The sequence below is a fragment of the Mustela putorius genome, unplaced genomic scaffold (assembly GCF_011764305.1).
Source record: "Mustela putorius furo isolate JIRA1106 unplaced genomic scaffold, ASM1176430v1.1 tig00000738_pilon_pilon_pilon, whole genome shotgun sequence".
In the NCBI taxonomy this organism is placed as follows: Eukaryota; Metazoa; Chordata; class Mammalia; order Carnivora; family Mustelidae; genus Mustela; species Mustela putorius.
In genome coordinates, this window is record NW_025421463.1 from 6961284 (window position 1) to 6982270 (window position 20987).

At 59.7% G+C, this 20987-nt stretch overlaps 1 protein-coding gene and 1 long non-coding RNA gene across 3 annotated transcripts in view; one reads left to right on the forward strand and one right to left on the reverse strand.

Annotated features, from left to right (window-relative positions):
• The window catches only part of LOC123393086, a 46525-nt gene extending 37696 nt beyond the window's left edge, over positions 1-8829 (reverse strand). For both annotated transcript variants that reach the window (XR_006607814.1, XR_006607813.1), the window contains exon 1: positions 7117-8829. This is a non-coding gene — a long non-coding RNA (uncharacterized LOC123393086). The remainder of the gene's footprint in view (positions 1-7116) is intronic.
• Positions 8830-8862: 33 nt separating this feature from the next.
• SOX10 (SRY-box transcription factor 10) lies at positions 8863-19145 on the forward strand. The gene is made up of 4 exons (XM_004743206.3): positions 8863-9067; positions 9529-10049; positions 14738-15006; positions 17205-19145. The coding sequence occupies exons 2-4, from the start codon at positions 9607-9609 to the stop codon at positions 17906-17908; spliced, it is 1416 nt and encodes a 471-aa protein (XP_004743263.2). The 5' UTR covers positions 8863-9067; positions 9529-9606; the 3' UTR covers positions 17909-19145.
• The last annotated feature ends 1842 nt before the right edge of the window (positions 19146-20987 follow it).

Consider the following 20987-nt stretch of genomic DNA (forward strand, 5'->3'; position numbering starts at 1 on the left):
AGGGAGGAGGGGGAGACCTGGGTGCTTCCTGTGCCCCCCCTCTTTCCCTTGGCCTCCTTGGACTCAGGGCTGGGTCCCCTGGGGCGGTGTTTCTGAAGCTGACAGATCTGCCCCGTCCTTCCTGCCTGCTGGGGGAAGGGGTGGGGCTGGCTGGGGAGCTGGCTCAGATCCCCCTTCCCTAGGTCCTCAGGGCCTTGGCGTCTCACTAAACCCAGCCTGTCGCTCCAGGGGCCCCGGCTGCATTAGAAGGGAGAATACGGGACTAGGGGTCGAGGCACCTGCCTCGGTCACGTGACAGACCTCGGACCCGTCTCCTCCCTCTGGCCCTCAGACTCAGCCTCCCTCCTTGCTCCCTTCACCTCTCCAGGCCTCCCGCCCCTTCCTCCACTGGTCACCCCCCTTCATTCATTCATTCACTCATTCGTTCATCGGGCACCTCCGGCATGCCAGGCATTCCACGGATCCCCAAGGATTCACGGAGCTGACATCCTTGTGGGAAGACGGACAACGAATAACTCATCTCGCAACAAACATAAAGTCGTGAATCGACGCGAGCGCTGTAAAGCAGAAGGTCAGAGTGCGGTCCCAGGGCGTAACCGATGCTAGAGAATCGGGCGGTGTCTGCAGACCCGACCTCAAGGCTGAGCCCACAGGAGAGGCCGGCGAGGTGACCGCGGAAAGCGCGTTCAGTGGAAGGATGGCATTCGTGGAGCTTGGCAGCCGCTGTGGCTGGAGTTTCGGGATGAGAGTGGGGCCAGGACGTGAGGGCCAGGCTGAAGATTTGGGATTTTGATCCCGAGAGCCGTGAGAAGGAACTATGTTGTATCAAGTATGTCTCTGATGTGAAGTGTTATTTCCATAATGGGCACATGTGTCTGCTACATCCGTGCGTTTGCTCACCCAGTGAGCAAGCAGCTGACTGTGGCATGAACTCGTGGGTCTTGCCCCAGAGGGACCGATACTAATGATGTGATCGGGCCTGGGGAGCGGAGAAGCAGCCCAAGATTCTTAGTGGGTTCTCTCTCTGGTCATCGAGGTTGGACAAGTACTGTCCTGTGTGTACCTGCTGTGTACTCCCATGTCCAGCCCTGAGTAGCCGAGTCGGGGAGACAAAACCAGGTGTGGGCCTTTTCCCACAGAACCCTGAAACCCCTGCTAGTAAATCTGAAGGAGCCCCCTCTCCCCTGAAATCAGAGGTCAACTCTCTCATCGTATAGATGAATGGCTGAGCAAACCCAGAGAGGGCAGCCGACTGCCCCAAGGTCACACAGCAAGAGTCTGGACTTTGGCAGCGTTGGGAACAGTTCCTCCCACTGTACCTGCCAAAGCTGAGATTTCCGCTTAGGGTTCTAGCCCCAAACGGGAGACATTCAAACTCTCTGACTTCTCTACCTGCCACCTGGTGTGGGGGGAGGGTGAGACATGTGAAATCCTTGTGTCTGGCAGCCTCACGGGTACATTTCACTTCTCCTTGGACCGGAGCACCCGGACGCGTGAGCACCCCCCCCGCCGGGTTGTGCCCGAGTCCCTTGGTCTTATCACGGTAAGTGCGCCTCCTCCCCCTGCAAAGGGAAGAGATTTTCCTGGGTGTATTATAGCCAAGATATTATCATATCCAATACGTGGGCCGTCCTGCCTGGAAAATGCTGGACACAGACGAGAGAAGCGAACGGCCATGTCTACCTTTTGTTTCCAGCAATCTGCTGGGCACGTACTGTTTCTCTCTGCTTTTTCATTTTTGTGACATTCTCAGGAGCCAAGTGTTGCTATCATCATCTTACCGATGAAGTAATTCGTTACGAAGATAAGTAAGCAGCCCAATCCCACAGATTAGTGGGGGCAGGACAGGATTTGAACCCTGGTCTCTCTGGCTCTGGATCTCAGGCTCGTCACTCGGCTCCCTTGTCCTTATAAAGTGACACCATCACAGAACACGGTAACCTTCTTGTGGAGCGGCCCCTTCAAGCTCATATAAACACTGAAATCCCACCAGATCACCCTGTGTTCACTTTCAGGGGACAGAGGGGAAACTTTGCAAGAGCAGAGATGCGCTCACAACGCCAAGCCCGGTGACCATGACTACCTTCACGCCCAGGCCGGCCCCCTTCAGCATCCACAGCCCCCTGGTCCCTGGTCATGCCCCGGAGGATGGGGGTGAAATGACAGGGTATCTGGTGTGGGCAGATCCGGGGTTTTTCCAGGCACCCCTACACCGGGCCACCTGGACAAGCCCCTCGCTCCAAGCTGCCCAGGTAATGGAGGCTCAGAGGCCCTTGTTAGCCACACACAGCCCACTCAGCTGTGACAGTAGCAGCCCCAACCTGGTCAAAACCAGGGTCCCCTCTGAGAAAAGCCACCCTCGGCCCTCCTCTGCCCTTCTGTCTCTCCTCCGCCTTCCCCACACCGCTCTCGCCACCCTCACACCTGTCCGCGCCCCTGCCCTAATAAGCGCGTGGGAATGTATGAATGAACGACCCAACTTCCCCACTCATCGACAAGCTCCTCGAAGATAAGCCAACTGTTCGTCGCTCTTCAGGACCCCACAGACAGCAGAGCCTTGCCTAGGAGTGGGTCCTCGGGAAACCTGGGGCAAAAAGTCAGGGCACAGAGGTCAAGTTCTGAGACTAAGCAGTCATGTGACCTCGGCCAGTTAGTCGCCCCGCTTCCTGCTCTTGTTCCATGGGACGATGGTCCTGCCCGTGTTCCGCCAGCTCCTGGCTGCGAGGGGCGGACAGAGAACGTCCGCTGACAGCGATAGCATGTGGACGGGGAAAGGAGCAAGGACGACTATCAAACCCAAGGTCAGCTGACAGCCACCCTCCGGGGGCCGACCCCTAGATGCCGAGATCAACAGCAGCCATTGACCTAGTCCCGTAATGTGCCAGGGACGATCCTAAGCGCTTACATACTACATCCGGATTCATCCTCCCCACAACCTAGAAGGAAAGGGAGACTCAGACCTCACGTCCTTTGCTGAGGACACACAGCTAATAAGTGGGGGTGCCAGGATTCAACCCCGGAGCTGTCTGACTCAAGAGCAGCACAGCTTGCTACCTGCAAAGTCATCTCCTTAGGACTCCTTCGTTCATCGGCACCGCTGGGCACCTTCCAAGTGCCGGGCATATGTCGGAAGGCCGGAAAGACCCGCCTTGCAGGGATCAGGTCCTGCTGGAAAGGCGAGGGACACAGGAGCTGGACGAGGCTCCAGGCCCAGCCACCAGGCAAGGTGTCCAGAGCAAGGCTGGGCCACAGAGTGGGGCCGGGGAGAGTGCTCACGGCCGAGGAGGAGTTGGGGATAAGTATTTAAACAAAGATCCATTTCTTAACTGCAGAACTTAGAGCTTTAGACAGGCCCTGCGTCTCTAGAAAGAGGAAGTGGAAAGCAGGGTTTCTGTAACTTATTTGCCCACAAAACTGCCTTTTCAAGAGACACCGCTCCATGTCTGGCAACACCACGGCTTGGAAGCTCAGGCGTTGGACCCTCGTTTTGAAATAGAATTCATGGGCTATCCGACCTGGAAACACCCTCAGAGATAACCTAGTCTGCCCCTCATTTCAGGGGATGGGAAACTGAGGCCACGGGAGGCTAGAGGTAGCCGAGGCAACAAAGGGCCTCAACAGCCCAGCCGGGACACAAGCCCAGCCCTCGGGGTCCCTGTGGCCCACATAGCCCAAGGCGCTGGGTATCCACGTAGGCCTCTCCCCTCAAACTCTGAGCTCCTGTGTCCCATACAGAGTACATTCCCGAAAGTTCAGCTCAGCGTGAGAGCTTCGGGGCAGACACCCGGAAGGGGTTTCTAGCAGCAGGGTCTGGAGAACAAGAACAAGCCCTCCTGGGAGGGCTTCTGAGAAGAGGGCAGAGGCCAGCTGCCCTGAGGCTGCCCTAGGCACTGGCCCAGCCTCCTTGTGGTCAGAGAGGGTGGGGCGGGCCAGGGAAGGAAGACTCCAGTCCCTGGAGCTGTCTTCCTGGCTTGGGGTGGGACCCTCGGCTTGGACCAGAAACAAGGACGGGGGAGAGCCCTTGTTGGGACAAGCCCTGGAACGCGGCGGTCCTCCATCCTCCACAAGCGCTCAGGCCCTCCACCTCCAGGAAGCCAGTCCTGCCTGCTCCAGCCTCGCCAATCTGTTCCGCTCTGGAACCCTGACAGCAGCTCAACTCAGGAAAGACTCCCTGAGGTCATGCTGTGCCCTGGGGAGGGCCAACACCAAGAAGGAAGGCATGGCCCTACCCTCTCGGGGGCTCCAAGTAGGAGGTAGAGACTGGCCCAGACACCACGCTGTGAGAGGAAGGGGGGTGCAAGTAACAACTCCACCAGCAAGTAATACAGGGAGAGAATTCCAGCCGAGCTCACGTCCAGGAGTGCGTCCCTGGAAGAGAGGGCCTCAGAGCTGAGCGGTGATGGGGAGCACGAGGAAAGTGCAAAGGCCCATTGGGGGGTAGAGGAGGGGACTGGCCCATGGCGGCCCCTGGGGTCTAGTGGCACGGGGCAGAATGGTCAGAGGTCCAGCTCCGGAGGTAAACTGCAGCCGCAGATGCATTCCCACCTATCACTGAGCTCCGGCCTGTCGCTGAACCTCTTGTGCCTCAGTTTCCTTCCTAGAAGGAGAATAACAACAGCACCCACTCGCTGGGTTGCCGAGAGGACAGAAGCACTCAGAGCCCACGGGAGGCTCTGGCAGTGCGGGCCTCTGCTATGGAGGGGGCCCAGGGAGGGGAGGCCCAGTGCTGAGGGGCTTATCATGCACCAGCCCGGTCTGATGCTGGGATTCGGGGGGCAGACGGTAAAACTCCTGAAGGCGGGTCCACACTGGCTACTCAGTAAACGCTTGTGCACTTGAACTGATGTGAGCATTTCAACCTCCCAGCACGTAAATTACTACTACGAACCAAACGCTGAGCTAGGCACTTGTGCGTGCATGTGAGTCTGTGCGGTTTCTGAATTCTCCCATCCACTCCCGCGTGCAGTGATGTATATTATCAGCATTTTACACATGCAAAAATCAAGTCCCAAGAAGCTAAGAGCACAAATTGCCCAAGGCCACGTGGATGCTAATGGCAGGACTTCCTGACTCCAAGTCCAGTGCTCCTTCCACTGCCCTCCAAACGACGAACCACACAGCCTGTCCAGAGGTGGCGGGGGCCTAGGAAATGTTCGAGGAAGTGCTCACCCAGACTAAGCTTCTGCAGCGGTCACTACCCTACCCTTGACCCCTGACCTGTGCCCCTGAGCCCTCCCTCACCCCACTGTGCAGTCGCTCCCCTGCCACAGCCCCCCACTCCGCAGACACCCCAGTGTGACTGCAATTCCGACCTCCAGCTCTGGGTTCCAGAGCCCTGGCCCCCTGCCCTCTCCCCAGAGATGCGGGGCTCTGCGTGGGCTCGTCACAGCCTGCGGGCTCCAGGCCCCCAGTGATGGAAAGCAGGGCCCAGAGAGCTAAAAAGTAAGCACATCTGGACCCCCATCCCTGATGCAGAGTCAGCCAGTCTGTGGTGGGATCCAGGCTTCGGTATTGTTTAAAAACTTTCGTACGTGATTCTGAAGTTCAGCAAGAATTACAATCAATCCTCAGACACCTGCCTAGGAGCTGGTGAGAAATGCAGAACCACAGCTCCCATCCCAGACCCAAAGAATGCCAGCCAGTGTTCTGCACACCTTTATGTTGAAAAGTACTGCCCTCGGCCAAGCCCCGCTTCTGCACAAACCAGCAGGTAGGGAGGAAAGCCAATCCCCTCCCCCTGGCCCCCGGGGCGCTGGACAGGTGGACAGGTGAGTGTCTGAAGCACTGAGAGGGGCCATAGGCCCCAGGGAATGAGGGAGTGACAGCCTAGACCAGGCGCCTCGAGGTGCTAAAGTGCTTTCCCAGTGTCCCCTCATCTGGTCCTCAGGCAGGAAGAGTCTCATGCCCAGCTGGGGAAACTGAGGCTGGAGCAGAGGCCCAACTTGACCAGCACCACCCCTCACCCTGGCGCAGCCCCTGCTCCACTGAAAAGCAGACCCCCCCATCTCAGCTCAGTGCGTCCTAGGAGGCAGGCAGGGAGGCACTGGGGGTCCCTGCCCAGGTGACAGATAAGGGACTGAGACCCAGGGCAGGGAACCAAGGGCGGAGCCTTCCACGGAATGGGCCCAGTGTCCTAGGAAGAGGACTCAGGGAGCTAAGGGGTTAAGGGTCACTGCTGACAGAAGCAGTTCTGCCAGGCGGGGTCCTCAGTGGACTTTACCTCTGACTGCCAAGGGCCATAATTCACTGTCAGGGCCATCTGAGCAGTAAGGCTGGGACTGGCAGCAACAGAACCCAGGTGGGGTGGGGGGAGGTCCCAGGAAAAGTCTGCAGCTCCTGAAAGGCCTCTCCACCCAGGGAGGGAAGCCTGACTCTCCACCATTACGCTCACACTCCCATGGCGGGCCCCTCTCTGCTGGGGAGAGAGGGCAGGCCATGGGGTCCGTGGCCACCACATCTCAGTGAGAAGGGGCAGGCTGGATGGGGGTGTGGCTGTCCTGCTAAGGGTAGAGCCCAGAGTACCTTCCTCCGGCACCCCTGCCCCCCCCAACTCACTGCACTCCAGGGATGCCTGGGGCCTTTGCCCTCTCTGCTGGAGGAAGCTGGGGCCCCCAGGGCCTGGGAATGGGATGGAGGGGATTACAGTGGGGGGGGGGTCACAGCAGGGGTCCCCCCTGCCCCCGCCCCTTTGCCCACACCTCTGGGCATCAGGCAGCCCCTCCCCACACCCCTGAAGGCCCACCTGTCTCATCCAGCAACCTCCCAGCAGAAAGCCCAAGCACAGCAATGAGGAAACAGGAGAGAGGGGGAGACAGAGAGACAGACAGAGGGAGGGGAAGAGAGAGGTCCCCTCTGTCCAGCATGGCTTCTCTGTGGACCCAGAGCGCCCACCGCCGCACCCACCCCATCCTGGCACAGCTGGGCCCAGGAGGGTGAGGGAGGAGGGGAGCCGGAGAGGGGCGCTGTGGGACCCCACGCCCAGGCTTCTTACCCTGGGCCCTCTCCCTCTACGGCCACCCCTCCCACCCCAGGGGGGTCTCAGACGCCACGGGCAGCAGGGAAGTCCTTCCCTCCAAGAGGAGGAACCACGGGATGGGAGGACGAGTGGGGACCCACCGGGATCGAGAGATGCCGGGCAGGCGGGCCGCGGGCGGACAGCAGCGGGTGTCGGAGACTGCTGCGGGCAGCTGGACACGACCGGCTGGATGCGCGTCCCTCCGTCCCTCTGTCCATCCAGGGCGGCTCCTCTCTGGGCGGTTCTGAGGCCGGGCGGGCGCTGTTAAAAAGCTTTTTATGTGTGTGTGTGTTAATCACATGATTGCCGTTCACCTGTATTTCGAACAAAGACAGCTCACTGTTTCAAGGCCCCGAACAAGAGTCTGGGCACAGGGAAGAGAAGGGAGGCGGGGGGAGGAGGGTTGGCAGCGCCGGGGGTGGCGTCGAGGAAAACTGGGGGGAGATTGTCCAAGGCCGGCAAGCGAGAGAAAGAGAAAACCCTTATCAAACTCCTAATTCACTGGGCTCCGAGGCCCCAGACACACTGGCCCAATTGTCTGACTGGTTGTGTGTGCGAGCATGTGTGTGTGTGTGTGTTCCAATGTCCGCTCCCCCCACCCCCAACATGCCTTTGCCTCGTGTGACTACCTCATTGTGTCCCATTACCCACCCCCCTCCACCCCCTTGGCCTTTCCCAAGCATGAGGCCTTGCCTAGACCCCCTTAGCAGCCCCAGTCCAGACGAGACTCCCTTGGGCTGGGCCTAAGGCCTTGCCCAGCCGCTGAGCTCAGGAGTGTACGTGGTCGCCCGCGCGGGCCCAGGCTCCACGTGCCCCTCCACGCCCACCCGAACCTCTGCCTCGACACCCGGCCCCTGGGAAAGGGGAGAGGAAAAGGAGCCTTGGGTGATGGGCGGGAAAGAAAAGGGAGAGAGGTGACCCCACTGGGGAGGCGGCCGAGGACAGGAGTGGGCAGAGAGGTGGGAGAGGGAGGCGGGCAGGGAGGGAGACACCCTGAAAGGGTGGGGAGTGCGGGACTTCACGACAGCCCTGAATGAGAATCTCCCCACCGCAGACCAAGAGAGCATGAACCCAGCGTGGAGGGAGTTGGGGTCCCAGAAGCCTTTCAGACCTAGCTGAAGAGGACCCCCCAGCCCAGCCCCACGGCCAGCTCCCCTAGGAACTTCAGTCCTGCCTCCCTCTACCTTGAGCCAGGCCAGCCCTTCCAAGCGCTGCGTGTCTGGTGAGAAGGGCCCAGGGCTGGAGCTAGGGCCTCTGGCCTGGGCAGGAGGTATCCAGCCACCCCTGCCTCTCCAGGTACGGACCCGCGTGTGCTTTCTCTCCCATATGAGCTGAGGCAAAGGGTAGCCTGGGTCAGGCTGGGAGGCAGGTGAGGCAGGCTGAGAAGAAGCGTCCCTCGGATCACAGTAGGCCCTCCCTAAGCGTCTTAAACCAGCAGCGCAGGCCGGGCGCCCTCAGATGTCCACAGAACCTTCCCCTGTGTTCTCTTCATCCAGCCCCAATCCTTTGCCACCTGCCCATCCCGCCACCTGAGGCAGAGGCTGGGGTCCCAGTTGGGCCCAATTTTCCTGCAGGTGACAGGTCCGACCCTGCCCACCTGCATCCTTTGGCTTTCCCGGCCTAACCACGCCCACTCCTACACCTCCCTGACTATGCCCAGGCCCCAAGACCGGCCTGGGACAGCCGCGCCTGGAGCTGGGGTGGGGGGGCCTGGCGGAGGAGCCCTGAGTGTTGGGGATGAAGGACAGCGCTGGAGGCTCCACCTTCTGCCCTTCCCTCCCTCCCCTCCCCCCCCCCTCTCCCCCTCCTTCCTTCCCAGCCCTCGGCAGCAGCTCAGTGCTCAGTCAGTCTCAGGCTGTCCGGCCGGGGTGGTTGGTGGTGAGGTTTCAGGCTCCGTCGGGACGAGGCCGTGGCCTGAGGCTCAGGGCCCCCCAGCCCCTCCCTTCCAGCCCACCAGCGTCACCCCCCAGCCCCGAGCTGGACCGCACACCTTGGGACACGGTTTTCCACTTCCTAAGGACGAGCCCCAGACTGGAGGAGAGGTCCGAGGAGGTGAGTGAGTGCGCAGTCCGCTCCTCTGCTCCTGCCTTCCTGGGCCCGGGCCTGGGACCCCGCGGTGGGGCGTGGGTGGAGAGAGAATGACACCCGCATCTGCCCCCCGCCCCCGCCGGCTCCTCTAGACTCCATGGGGGGCAGGCAGAAGGGTAGCCGGAAAGGTGAGAGAAAAGGTGGGAAATTCCAGGAGCCAGGATTAGAGTAGAATAAAGAGTCCGTTTTTCTTCCTTTCCATCAACAAACCTCCACCCAAAAAGAGGTTTAAAAAAACCCAAACCCACCCACACCAAGAGACGGTTGGGACCAGGTGGTGGGAAGACGCGGAGGCGGGCGCTCAGAGGCCGAGCCCGGGTCTGGCATGTGCGCGGGCCCCACCTCGGGGCTGTGCCCGCGTCGCGTTCCGGCTGCCGTCGGGGCTGCGCTCACCGCCGCTCCGTCGCGTCCTCCTTCCCATCCAGGTGGGCGTTGGACTCTTCGCCAGGACCCCGGCGGCGGGCCCCGGGGAGGCGGCCGAGGCGGCGGCGGCCGGGGGCGACATGGCGGAGGAGCAGGACCTATCCGAGGTGGAGCTGAGCCCCGTGGGCTCCGAGGAGCCCCGCTGCCTGTCCCCGGGGAGCGCGCCCTCGCTGGGGCCCGACGGCGGTGGCGGCGGCGGCGGCGGCGGCGGATCGGGCCTGCGAGCCAGCCCGGGGCCCGGCGAGCTGGGCAAGGTCAAGAAGGAGCAGCAGGACGGCGAGGCGGACGATGACAAGTTCCCCGTGTGCATCCGCGAGGCGGTCAGCCAGGTGCTGAGCGGCTACGACTGGACGCTGGTGCCCATGCCCGTGCGCGTCAACGGCGCCAGCAAGAGCAAGCCGCACGTCAAGCGGCCCATGAACGCCTTCATGGTGTGGGCGCAGGCGGCGCGCAGGAAGCTGGCCGACCAGTACCCGCACCTGCACAACGCCGAGCTCAGCAAGACGCTGGGCAAGCTCTGGAGGTGAGCGCCCCCGAATCGCCTCCGGGGAGCTCCCGCGGGCCCCCCTAGCTGCGGGTGGATTCAGGCCAGACGCGCGCTGCCCGGGCCCTTCTCGCGGGGGGCAGCCACCGCTCTGATGGGACTGGAAGACCAGGTGTGGGGCTCGGGCCCGCCCTTCCCCCACAAGTACCCCCTTGAGGTTGCGCCGCCTTAGAACTCCAGTGGCCTAGGCAAGGCTCCCCACCCGGGGCAGCGGGCAGGAGGGCGCCCCCTCGTGGTTGGAATTCCGTCGGTGGCAGGCGAAGGGCCTGAGCTTCTTCCTGTGGGGGGGGGGGGTAAAGGAGAGGGAGGGGGGAGGATCCCGAGGGGCCCACACCAAAGACCTTCACTAACGTCTTCCGCCGGCCCGGCGCACTGGAGGGTGCCACTGCCACCGGCCCCACTAGTCAGGGGGATGCCCGAGAAATGCTTGGGACAGAACGGAAGGCTTGGCTGGTGAAGCAGGGAAACTAAGGCAGCCAGTTCAAGGAAAATAAGGAACTCAGAAGGAGCCTTTGAAAGAGTGAGGGATGGAGAACGGCCAAGGGCAAATCTGTCACTGCAGGATCCTGTCTTGTCCCAACTACCTTCATCGTGCCCTCCTTATCCTCCCCTCCTTCCGGGTTGGGGGAGGGGGGACTCCTGTCTTTATCCTCTAGGGTAAGGGCCGCACAGAGAGAAGTATCCCCTCCCACCCTGTGCCAGTGCTGCCAGGCCTGCCCCTCTCTCCCTCCCTCCCGACGTCCGGCGCCATCTTCTTTTCCAGGGCCCCACCCAGCGCTGAGTAACCTCCTACCCCTCCAGCCCCAGAGCTGGAGCCGAGCGCCCTGGCCAGGAGGAAACCTTGGCCCCTCAGAGTCCTTGGTCCCCTGGGGCCAGCCCAAACCTCTGGGGGAAAACATGCACCCCAACGAGGAAGCCGGCCACCCCTCCCCTCAGGTCTGGGGCTCAGCCTGGCCCCTTGGGATATGTTGAGCAGGGTAACCACCTCCCACCTCAGGCGTCCTGGGCAGCTCAGGAAAAGAACAGGCGATCCAGGAGATGCAAGCCTGCAGAGGCCCCCTGATGCCCCCACCAGACTGCCTAAGAGACAGGTCCAGAAAGGAAAAGGGACCTCAAAGTCCACATCCCAGCTGGTGGCAGAGCAGGGTCAAATCCAGGTCTACTGGTCGTCCTCCACACTGTCCTTGGTGACAGTGGTGGGTCACCCCTTGGCTCTAAAGCGTGGTTAGGAGGTGGGGGGACAGAGAAGGGGAGAGTGGAAGTACAGCACACCTCAGTTCCAGAAAGTCGGCACTTCTCAGAGGAGCGGGCTTCCCTCCTGCTGCTGCCCTCCCCTGGTGGGCCCCAGTGTAATGGAGATGGGGCCTAGAAGGCCAAAAGTTTAGGGTGGTACAAGAAGCTAGAAGGCCCCCCCAAGAGACCAAGAGGGATTCGCATCCAGCCCCAGGGCCCCATGTGTTTGCTGATGGCCTGGTGCCCCTTCACATCCCCATCTTGGCCGTCAGCGCTCTGCTCATCCCGGGCAGGCAGGCCTTAGGCTTAGTGACCAGCCTGCTGTAAGGACTCAGAGGCTCCAGCTCTGCCCAAGAGCAGGGTCAAAACTAGCTCGTCCGCCCAAGGTCCATCTGCACTGGGTAGGGCACAGCCCAGGCCAATACTCTTGGTGTCGTGGGACAGAGAAGAGCAAATGAGAGACAGACAACCAGGAGGGAGACAGGCAGAAGGAGCAGGTCCTGGGGATCAGGAACAGACCGCAGCACCAGCTCAATGACAGCATCAACACAAGGATGGACCCCCACTTGTCCCTCAACCCACTGCAAGGGATTTAAGACTAGACCCTCCATTGTCCCTGTTCTTGTTCCTCCAGCCCAGAACCCTGGGCTTGGGCTCCCTCCAGAGGACTAGTTCCTGGCCATCTGTGATTGGCCCCAAGGGCCAATCTAGCATAGGGCCATCAGGAAAGCGGGCACTGCTTGCTCAGGACCCAAGCCCAGGGTAGGAGGGTGGCAGGAAAAGGACAAGGATCAAAGGCTATCCCCATAGGTGGGCGAGCTACCTGGATCCTGGGTGGGGGCCCATACCGAAATCCCTCCCCGGTTCATAATTCCCAGGCCACCAGGGAGGGTATGGGCTAAACAGGCAGAACTAGAAAACAGGGCCCTAAACCCAAAAAGAGGAAGACATGAGGACAGACTGCTTAGGGTGCTGGAAATGGGTTGGGGTCGGACACCCAGCGTCCAGGTCCTGGCTCCTAAGTGGCTGTGTGAGCTCTAATAGTCACATGCTGACGGTTGTACATTGGTGTACTTGCTGGAAAGAGTAATTAGACCCCAGAGACTGAAAAGGGGGTCACAGGCTGGAGCCTCTCTTGACCCCCAAGTCCACAGGCCCCTTCCCTGACAGAGAGAGCAGACGGAGCAGCAGCCCGTGCCCCACCTTAGGAGCACCCTCCCCCCACCACCAAGTTGGGATTTCCAGTTTGCAGGGGGAACCAGCCTACCCTCTCCTGGCCCCTATTCCAGACCCGGGAGATCTAGAGGACAGAGGCCAGGTGGAATGCAAATGAAGATCGGGTTTGCAGTTAGAGCGGTGGGTACATGGGGGGGTCTGGGGGACAATGCAAGGCTGGTGCGGGGGTCAAGATGAACAGAGCTGAGGTTGGAGTAAGGCTGGGGTCGGGGCTTGGAGGCTCATTAGCCAGCTGGGCTGGGGTGGGGGGACCAGAGGTCAGGATCCTGTCAAGATTAGGGTACTGCTGGGACCTAGCAGGGTGGTGACAGTGTATCGTGTTGGATTCTTCCCTGTCTTGTGGCCTGTGCCCCCACTCCATGCCCCCACTGTGTTCTTGCTGATTCACACCCAGTTGCCAGCTGGATAGAGGGCACAAGCAAGGATCTGGGTAGGAGAGGAAGCTCAGTGTCCCCAGCCATTGCAGAGCGTCTGAGCTGGGACCCTTGGAAGTGGCTGAGACCTCTAGTGCCTCTCTCTCTCCCCGCCCTCAAACACACACACACACACACACACACACAAATCTGCGGCCCAGCCTCCCTGAGGCCTGGCTAGGGGGATAGCCTGCATGGCTGGGGGAGAAAGGGGGCAGCCCACTCCCTCGTCCCAGAGGAGGTGCTGATCTGGGGTTTCCATCCCATCCCTCAGCTGGAGGGATCCTTGGAGAAAGCTACATTAGGGCTGGGTTCTGGCAGCCTGGTGGGGGGAGGGGGCGGCTGGGCAGGCTAAGCTGCACAGGAATGCTGCCTCCGGCTAGGAGGTGCCTGGTATGACCACCCCCTCCCATCCTGGACAGGAGGGCTAGGCCTTCTGCTGGCTGGGGGAGGAGGGCAGCGGAGACAGGCCCTTTGGGCAGCAGAGTCACACTCCCAGAGTCCCTCATGTCTAGGACTCTCTGAGTCTGTTCTTTGCCCTCAGCCCACTCCACTTGAGGCACTCTATTCTGCCCTCCTTGCCCTGGGGGCAGCCAAGCCTTAAACATCACCCCCTCCACTGTCCTCCAGCCCTGGCCTGAGGCTGGACTTGAGTGGGCCCCAGGCACTGCCTTCAGGGCTGGTCTCAGGCTGGGGAGAGGGTCTATCTGCCTCTGTCTCAGGGTCTGGAAAGAAAGTCTAGCTTCCTCTACCCTCTGTCACTCCCTGGACAAGGAGATGTGATCTCCCCTGGGATGCTGTGACCCCAGAGAGCAAAGGGGACTTTCATCCTGTCTGCACCACACTGGGACTCACAAAAGGAACATTCCAGAGTTGAGAGGGCCCACCCCAGGTCCTCCTGGCCCAGGCCCCCACCCCCAGCAGTATGAGAACAGCACCTGTTTCTCAAGGTGCCTGCCCTCCACCCCCAGGCCTCGTGCAAGGGGCTTCACACCCAGGACCTCAGCCAATCTGACACCCAGTGAAGTAGGCATTATCCTCTAGGGACAAGCAAAGAAGCCCATAGGAGCAATTTGCCCGTGGTCCCACAGCTAGCCAGTAGCAGAGACTGAGTTCTTCCCCCCACTCTGCTTTGCATACCTCCAGCCCCAGGGAGCTCATCCCCTAAGAAGGCAGCCAGCTCTACCTCCAGACAGATCTGATGACGGGAAAGCTTTTTCTTTCCTTGAAATGAAGTTCCATATCCCTCAAAAGCCCTATTCCTGGGGCACCTGGGTGGCTCAGTCGGTTGAGCATCTGACCGCTGGTTTTGTCTCAGGTTGTGAGCTTCTTCTGGCTCCTGGAGTCAAGCCCTGCCTTGGGCTCCTCAAACAGAATCTGCTTGCCCCTCCCCATTCCCCTCCAACCCCCTTCCCCACCACCTCCCCACCCCCCACCGTTGTTTGTGTGCTCACACTCATGCTCTCTCTCCCTCTAGGATAAATGAATAAATCTTAAAAAAAAAAAAAAAAAAAAAGCTCTATCCATACGTCTAACTCCATCCTCAGGGTTGCCAGGAGCCCCTGAGAGTTTAGGGATGATCACAGCCTTCTGAGCCTGTGGATCCTCCGGCCTCACTTCCTAGTTTGTGACTCAAAGAGCAAACCCCCACCAACTCCCCCTGCCCTGGACCCCGCCCACCCTCTGCACTTGCCACCCCCACCCCCGCACCCCCAGGCCTCATTTGTCTGAGGGCAGAGACTCACACTGGCCGCTGGGCTATCTCCCCCAACTGTACCGCCTCAGGCTGCTGAACGAGAGTGACAAGCGCCCCTTCATCGAGGAGGCTGAGCGGCTCCGAATGCAGCACAAGAAGGATCACCCGGACTACAAGTACCAACCCCGGAGGCGGAAGAACGGAAAGGCGGCCCAGGGGGAGTCAGAGTGTCCCGGCGGGGAGGCCGAGCAGGGCGGCGCTGCTGCCATCCAGGCCCACTACAAGAGTGCCCACCTGGACCACCGGCACCCGGGAGAGGGCTCCCCCATGTCAGATGGGAACCCCGAGCACCCCTCAGGTGAGCGCTGGGCTGATGAGCTATGGGTGGGGAGAGCCTGGGCGCTGGGGAGGCTCACCCAGCTGCACAGTTGCCCCAGTTGGGGTGCAGGGTCCGGGAGGGAGCTCGGTGGGAACTCAGGTCCCCGAGGAAGTAGCTGGGCCAGATGGCTCTGGTGGATGGAAGCGGGCACAGCTACTAAGTGAAGAGGCCAGTTAAGGAGGCTGTGGAGGCCATGGAGGCCGAGGGGTGAGTTACAACAGGGAAAGCAGAGACAGGGTGATTTTGAGAGATGGGTGATCAGATGGAGGAGAGATCATTGCCTCCTTCCCGCCTCCCAGTCTGATGGGGGAGCCACAGCAGGGGATCTTGAGCAAGTGCCATGGAGAGGCCAGACATAGGGCATCTCGTTGCATTCTTATTAATGAAAATACCAGCTAACATTAATTGAGCACCTACTGTGTACAGGCACCCAAATTACCTTATGTGTATTATCATTCAATTACTCTGAGCTGTGATGAGGCAGCCACACTGCCTGGGCTCCGACTTCAGCTGTGTGGCAAATGACGCCCATGTCACGGATGAGTAAACGGACACAGCTGAGTCTGAGCCCAGGCAGCTGGATTCTGGGGCCCCTGCTGACACTAGTGCTGCCTTGCTTCTGTTCGTACAACGTGTAGAAGGCCGTACATGGGGTCAGGCATATGGGAAGTCTCTGTCGGCACAGCTCTGCCCTCAGGAGACACGCCCGAGTCCTCCTTTGTGCCAGACCCAGGAGCAGACACCAGAGGCACCAACAAGAGAAGCTCCCTGGTCTACGAGGTCCACAGTGTAGAGGGAGGAGCAGGGATGAAAACAAATGAACGAATCCAAAACAAGTGTGCATGAAGCCTGCACCTTCCAGAAGGAGGCCGTGTCTGAGCTGCTTAGTATCATCTTTGGGCTTTTTTTTTTTAAGATTTTTTAAAATTTATTTATTGGACAGACAGAGATCACAAGTAGGCAGAGAGGCAGGTAGAGAGAGAGGGAAGCAGGCTCCCCACTAAGCAGAGAGGCCGATGCAGGGCTCGATCCCAGGACCCTGGGACCATAACCTGAGCCGAAGGCAGAGGCTTCAACCCACTGAGCCACCCAGTGGCTCCAGGTGCCCCAGTATCATCTCTGTTTTACTGATAAGGAAACAGGTTAGAGAAGATGAGCATTTTTCCAGGATCACACAGTAAGTGATAGAGCCAGGATTCCAACCCGGGTGAGCCTCTCAAACTCCAGAGCACTTGGCCAGTGCCGGACCTGGCATTGCCTCTGGCCTGATGTGAGAGACATGGGCCGGCCCCCAAGGAGCCCCCAGTCTCATAGACCAAGGGCATGTTCTCTCTCCAATGGGATCCCCAGTCCAGCCGTCTCTCCCACACAACTTACATACCTTACCTTCAAAGATTCAGGGACACACACACACACACACACACACACATACACACAGCAGAAGACCACTACCAAACAGTCACCTTGGAATACAACCATGGGCCTGGGTCTCTGCTCAACCTTCAAGGCCCAGCTCAGCTTCCTTTCCCCAGAGAGACCTTCCCTAAGTGCCCACAGCAGGGCGGGTAGCTTCTTCCTCTGGTCTCCTGAGCCCCCTGCACGTCCCGTCACTTCTGAGCTGCCCTCCAGTTCTGTGTGAGTCTCTGGATCCTCCCCCAAGACTGGGAGCTTGTAAAGTAGGATCCCCTTTCTTTCCTCTTGTGTGCCCTGCACCTGGCACCACACCCCCTAAGCATTTGGTGAATGAATGTGTGAATGAGAAAACCAAGGAACGGGTGGAACGAGTCAGCTAAGTGCCCATCCAGGGGACAGCTAAGGGGCAGCGGGGGCAGAGAAGGAAGCTGACTTCCGCTGATATGAGGAACAACTTCCCCAACAGGGAAGGTCGTTCAGGATGCAGCAAGTCTCTCCAGGAGGTGGGTGACAGGGAGAGTCCTGCTGTGGGTGGGGGAGGCCGATGCACCCCTCCAAATGGGGGTCTTCAGAAACAGCTGGAGACCAGCCCTAGACTGTTAGAGAATTAAGCACCAACTTGGGCTTCCCAAACGCGTCAAGCGTACAAGGTCACGCCGTGATCCATCCTCAGCCCCCCGAGGCATCTTCTCTGACAGTGAACCATCAGAATCCAGAAGCCTCTGACTCGCTTCCCACTTTCTTTCTGTCTCCCTTCCACCCAGGCCAGAGCCATGGCCCACCCACCCCTCCGACCACCCCAAAGACAGAGCTGCAGTCGGGCAAGGCAGACCCCAAGCGGGATGGGCGCTCCATGGGGGAGGGCGGGAAGCCTCACATCGACTTCGGCAACGTGGACATCGGTGAGATCAGCCACGAGGTAATGTCCAACATGGAGACCTTTGATGTGGCTGAGTTGGACCAGTACCTGCCACCCAACGGGCACCCGGGCCACGTGGGCAGCTACTCAGCAGCCGGCTACGGGCTGGGCAGCGCCCTGGCTGTGGCCAGTGGACACTCCGCCTGGATCTCCAAGCCACCAGGCGTGGCTCTGCCTACAGTCTCGCCACCTGGCGTGGACGCCAAAGCCCAGGTGAAGACGGAGACCGCAGGGCCCCAGGGCCCGCCGCACTACACCGACCAGCCGTCCACCTCGCAGATCGCCTACACCTCCCTCAGCCTGCCCCACTACGGCTCCGCCTTCCCCTCCATCTCCCGCCCCCAGTTTGACTACTCTGACCATCAGCCCTCAGGACCCTATTACGGCCATTCAGGCCAGGCCTCTGGCCTCTATTCGGCCTTCTCCTACATGGGGCCCTCGCAGCGGCCCCTCTACACGGCCATCTCTGACCCCAGCCCCTCAGGGCCCCAGTCCCACAGCCCCACACACTGGGAGCAGCCAGTATATACGACGCTGTCCCGGCCTTAAAGGGGGGGCCCTGTCATCGCCACCTTGCCCGGCCCCTCTGGGTGGCATGCCCCTTCCCCCAGCCCTCGTGCCCTGTTCCTCACCCATCTCAGGCCTGGTGGTGGCTGGAGAGGAGGCTGCAGAGGCTGACAGCTGAGGGAAGGCTTTCTGTCTGGCTCACTGCCTTTGATGACCCCACCCCGTCCTATCCCGGCTCCAGCCCAGGCAAAGCCCTGAGCTACTAGGCTGGGCAGAAGAGAAGGAGGGGACTGTTGCCCCTAGACTGAATGATGAGGGGCTGCACCTTCCCCCCCAGGAATGACCCTCATCCCAGGACCTGAGAAAGACCCATTCACCCTCCTCTGGGAGTCGGGGAGGCATCCAGGGTTGGATGGGAATCGGAGGCCCTGCCACGCCTGGGCCCGTGTTGGCTTTCTCGTGGAGAGTGAGGGGTCTGACATAACCCGTGCCACTTGGGCCACGTGCCTAAGATCAAAGCCAGCCAGAGACCTGCGTCAGTGCCTACAGTGGGCTACGTCTGCCCCTCGGGGGCTGAGGACAGCTCTGAACAGCCTGGGTGGGGCAGGAGTGCTCAGAGGGAGGACTCCTCATCCCCACAGGGCCCCCTCCCCTTCTGAACACAGGGAGGAATTGGCACAGAGGCCTCCGGACCCATTTCCATGCCAGCCACCTCATTCTTTGTCTCACGGAGACAGGGCGTCCTGGTCCTACTCCATGACAGCCCCCCAGACCTTGAGGCACCTCCCGGATGAGGAGTGAGAAGGCAGGGGCTCTAGGAAAGGATTCAGAGACAATTCACAGAGCCTTCCTCCCAGGCTCCCTGCCAACTCCCTCTCCCCTCACCAGGCTCTGCGGTCCCTGCTCTGTCAGCCCCGGCCCCTCGGGCTTCCCAGAGGGTCACAGCTGCTCAGACCTCTGCCCTTAGCTCCAGGAGGAGACACAGGACAGGGCCCGGGACCCAGGTTGCTGGCAGCAGGCTGAAGACACTAGACTCCGGACATGTACGTTCTGCCCTGGCCTTTTGCCCTTTGCCTCCCAGTGGTATCTGAATAAAGTATGTAGCTCTGTCTGCCCCTATCTTCCTGTTCTGCAGCCCCGCAGTCCACATGTAACTCATTACTGCCCCCTCTTATTTATCTCAGTAGACCCCTCTCCCCTCTCCCCTCCTCCTAGGTATTCCAGCCCCTATTAACTCTGCATTAAGCATTCCACATAATAAAATTAAAGGTTCCGGTTACCTGCTTGGTGGGCCTGACCTGGCCTGTCTCTTGGTCTCTTATCCCCGCACCTGTACCTCCTCGGATGCTTTCTGGAAGTAGCTAGGGGCAGAATGCAAAGGTCGGATAATACAGAGGTCTCCTCTCTCCCGTAAGACGGTAGGGGCCGTGCCATGTGTTGGGACAAGTGGCATCACGGTGGGGTCCGTTGATGCCCGGGCTGGAGGCCCCTGCTGGGAGCTATCCCCAGCCCTGCTGCGCTCATCCTGTTGTGGGGCCACCTGCGCTTCCAGCTGGAGCTCAGCAGGAACAGCCCCTTTTACTTGCCCAGCAGAGGGGTGGGGGCCTGGAAGCATTCAAGGGACAGGTATTTGAAAGAGGGGGGTCAAGCCTGATGTCCAGCCGTCTACGGCCAGCAGGCCTGTCCTTTGGGATGTGTCACCGGGCTTTCTCTCACTGCACCCCTCTTTGTGCCTCCCCTCCCCTAGCGCGTACGCGCATGCGCACGCACACACACACACACCCTTGGTCTGCTCCGCGATCTAGCCAAGTCTTCATGGCAGCTGCATGGGTCTGTGTGTGAACCCGGAATGGCAGACACGCAAACTCATCCTTCAGTGCTCATTCCCTAGAAGCTCTTCCCTGGGTGGGATTCCACCCTGTGCTCGGGGGCAGAAGCCATTCCATGTCAGGGACAAGGGAAACCTCTTTCCTGCCATCTTCCACTGATGGATGGCTCTGGGGGCTGGAGGTCCTCCTTAGGCCAGGCTCCTAACAACAGTACAGTCCCCGTGCTCTGAGTGCTCCCTGATCAAGTGCTCTGCTGACTGCTTTGTCATTCAGGCCTAGGACCAAGTGGGTCCACTCGTTATCCCTGTTTTCCAAATGGGCGGCTGAAACTTGGAGACGTTGATGCTAATGAGACACTGACCTTGCCCACGGCTTGCAGGCCCCAATTCTGCTTGTCATCGGGAGTGATGCTTCTCCTGCGGCTCTAGACCAGCGTCCCCAGCTCCCTTTTCCATTTCTTCCACCTGTGGGCTCCAGTCCCTCACCACCTCGTCGGGACCTACGGCAGGGCAGGGAGCACCAAGTAGCATAGTCCCCCAGGCTGGCCACACTCCCACCTGGAAGCTGCGTCACGCGGATTCTTCTGGCAATGTCAGCCATAGCCACCGGCTCCTATAAGGCTTAGCAGTAACTACAAAGCCCTGCTCTTACAGACATAAGTGATGCCAAGTCAGATCACCCGAAACTGTATAGAAGCTATTTTCTGGTGTTTTCTTTTGTTGTGTTGTAGTGAAAGGCAGGATTTTATACTGAGTTTTGACAGAACTCGTCTTGTTGGATTTGACTGTTTTCCCACCTATACTCAGTCCTGGAATTCTGAATCCAACTTATTGATCCTCCTTCTGAGTTTTATGTATCTGCAAACCTGAATATCCCTATTCAAGTCACAAATAAAAGAGGTTGACATGAAGAGAGGCCCATAGCCACCACCAAATACTTCTCCATCATCTGTTCCATTATCAACACTCTGAGGGAAGGACTAAACCGTCAACTCCGAATCTGACTGTATCACCACGAGTACAACCCCCTCCATCATAGCTATTCGGAAAGACTGCCTGATGCCTTGCTGAAATCAAGATTTGCTCTGTGGCATTCCTCCAACCTACCAGACCAACGAGACTACTAACCTTTGAGAAACGGAAATTGGATTCATGTGGCAACATTCTTAGAAATTCTGCTAGCTCCGGGATCTCCTCTTTATTTACCTCTGTGTTCTCAAATAGGAAACCACCTATTCTACAAATTTTGTCAGGGACGGATGAGGACTGACCTTCGGTACTCCTAAGTTTTAC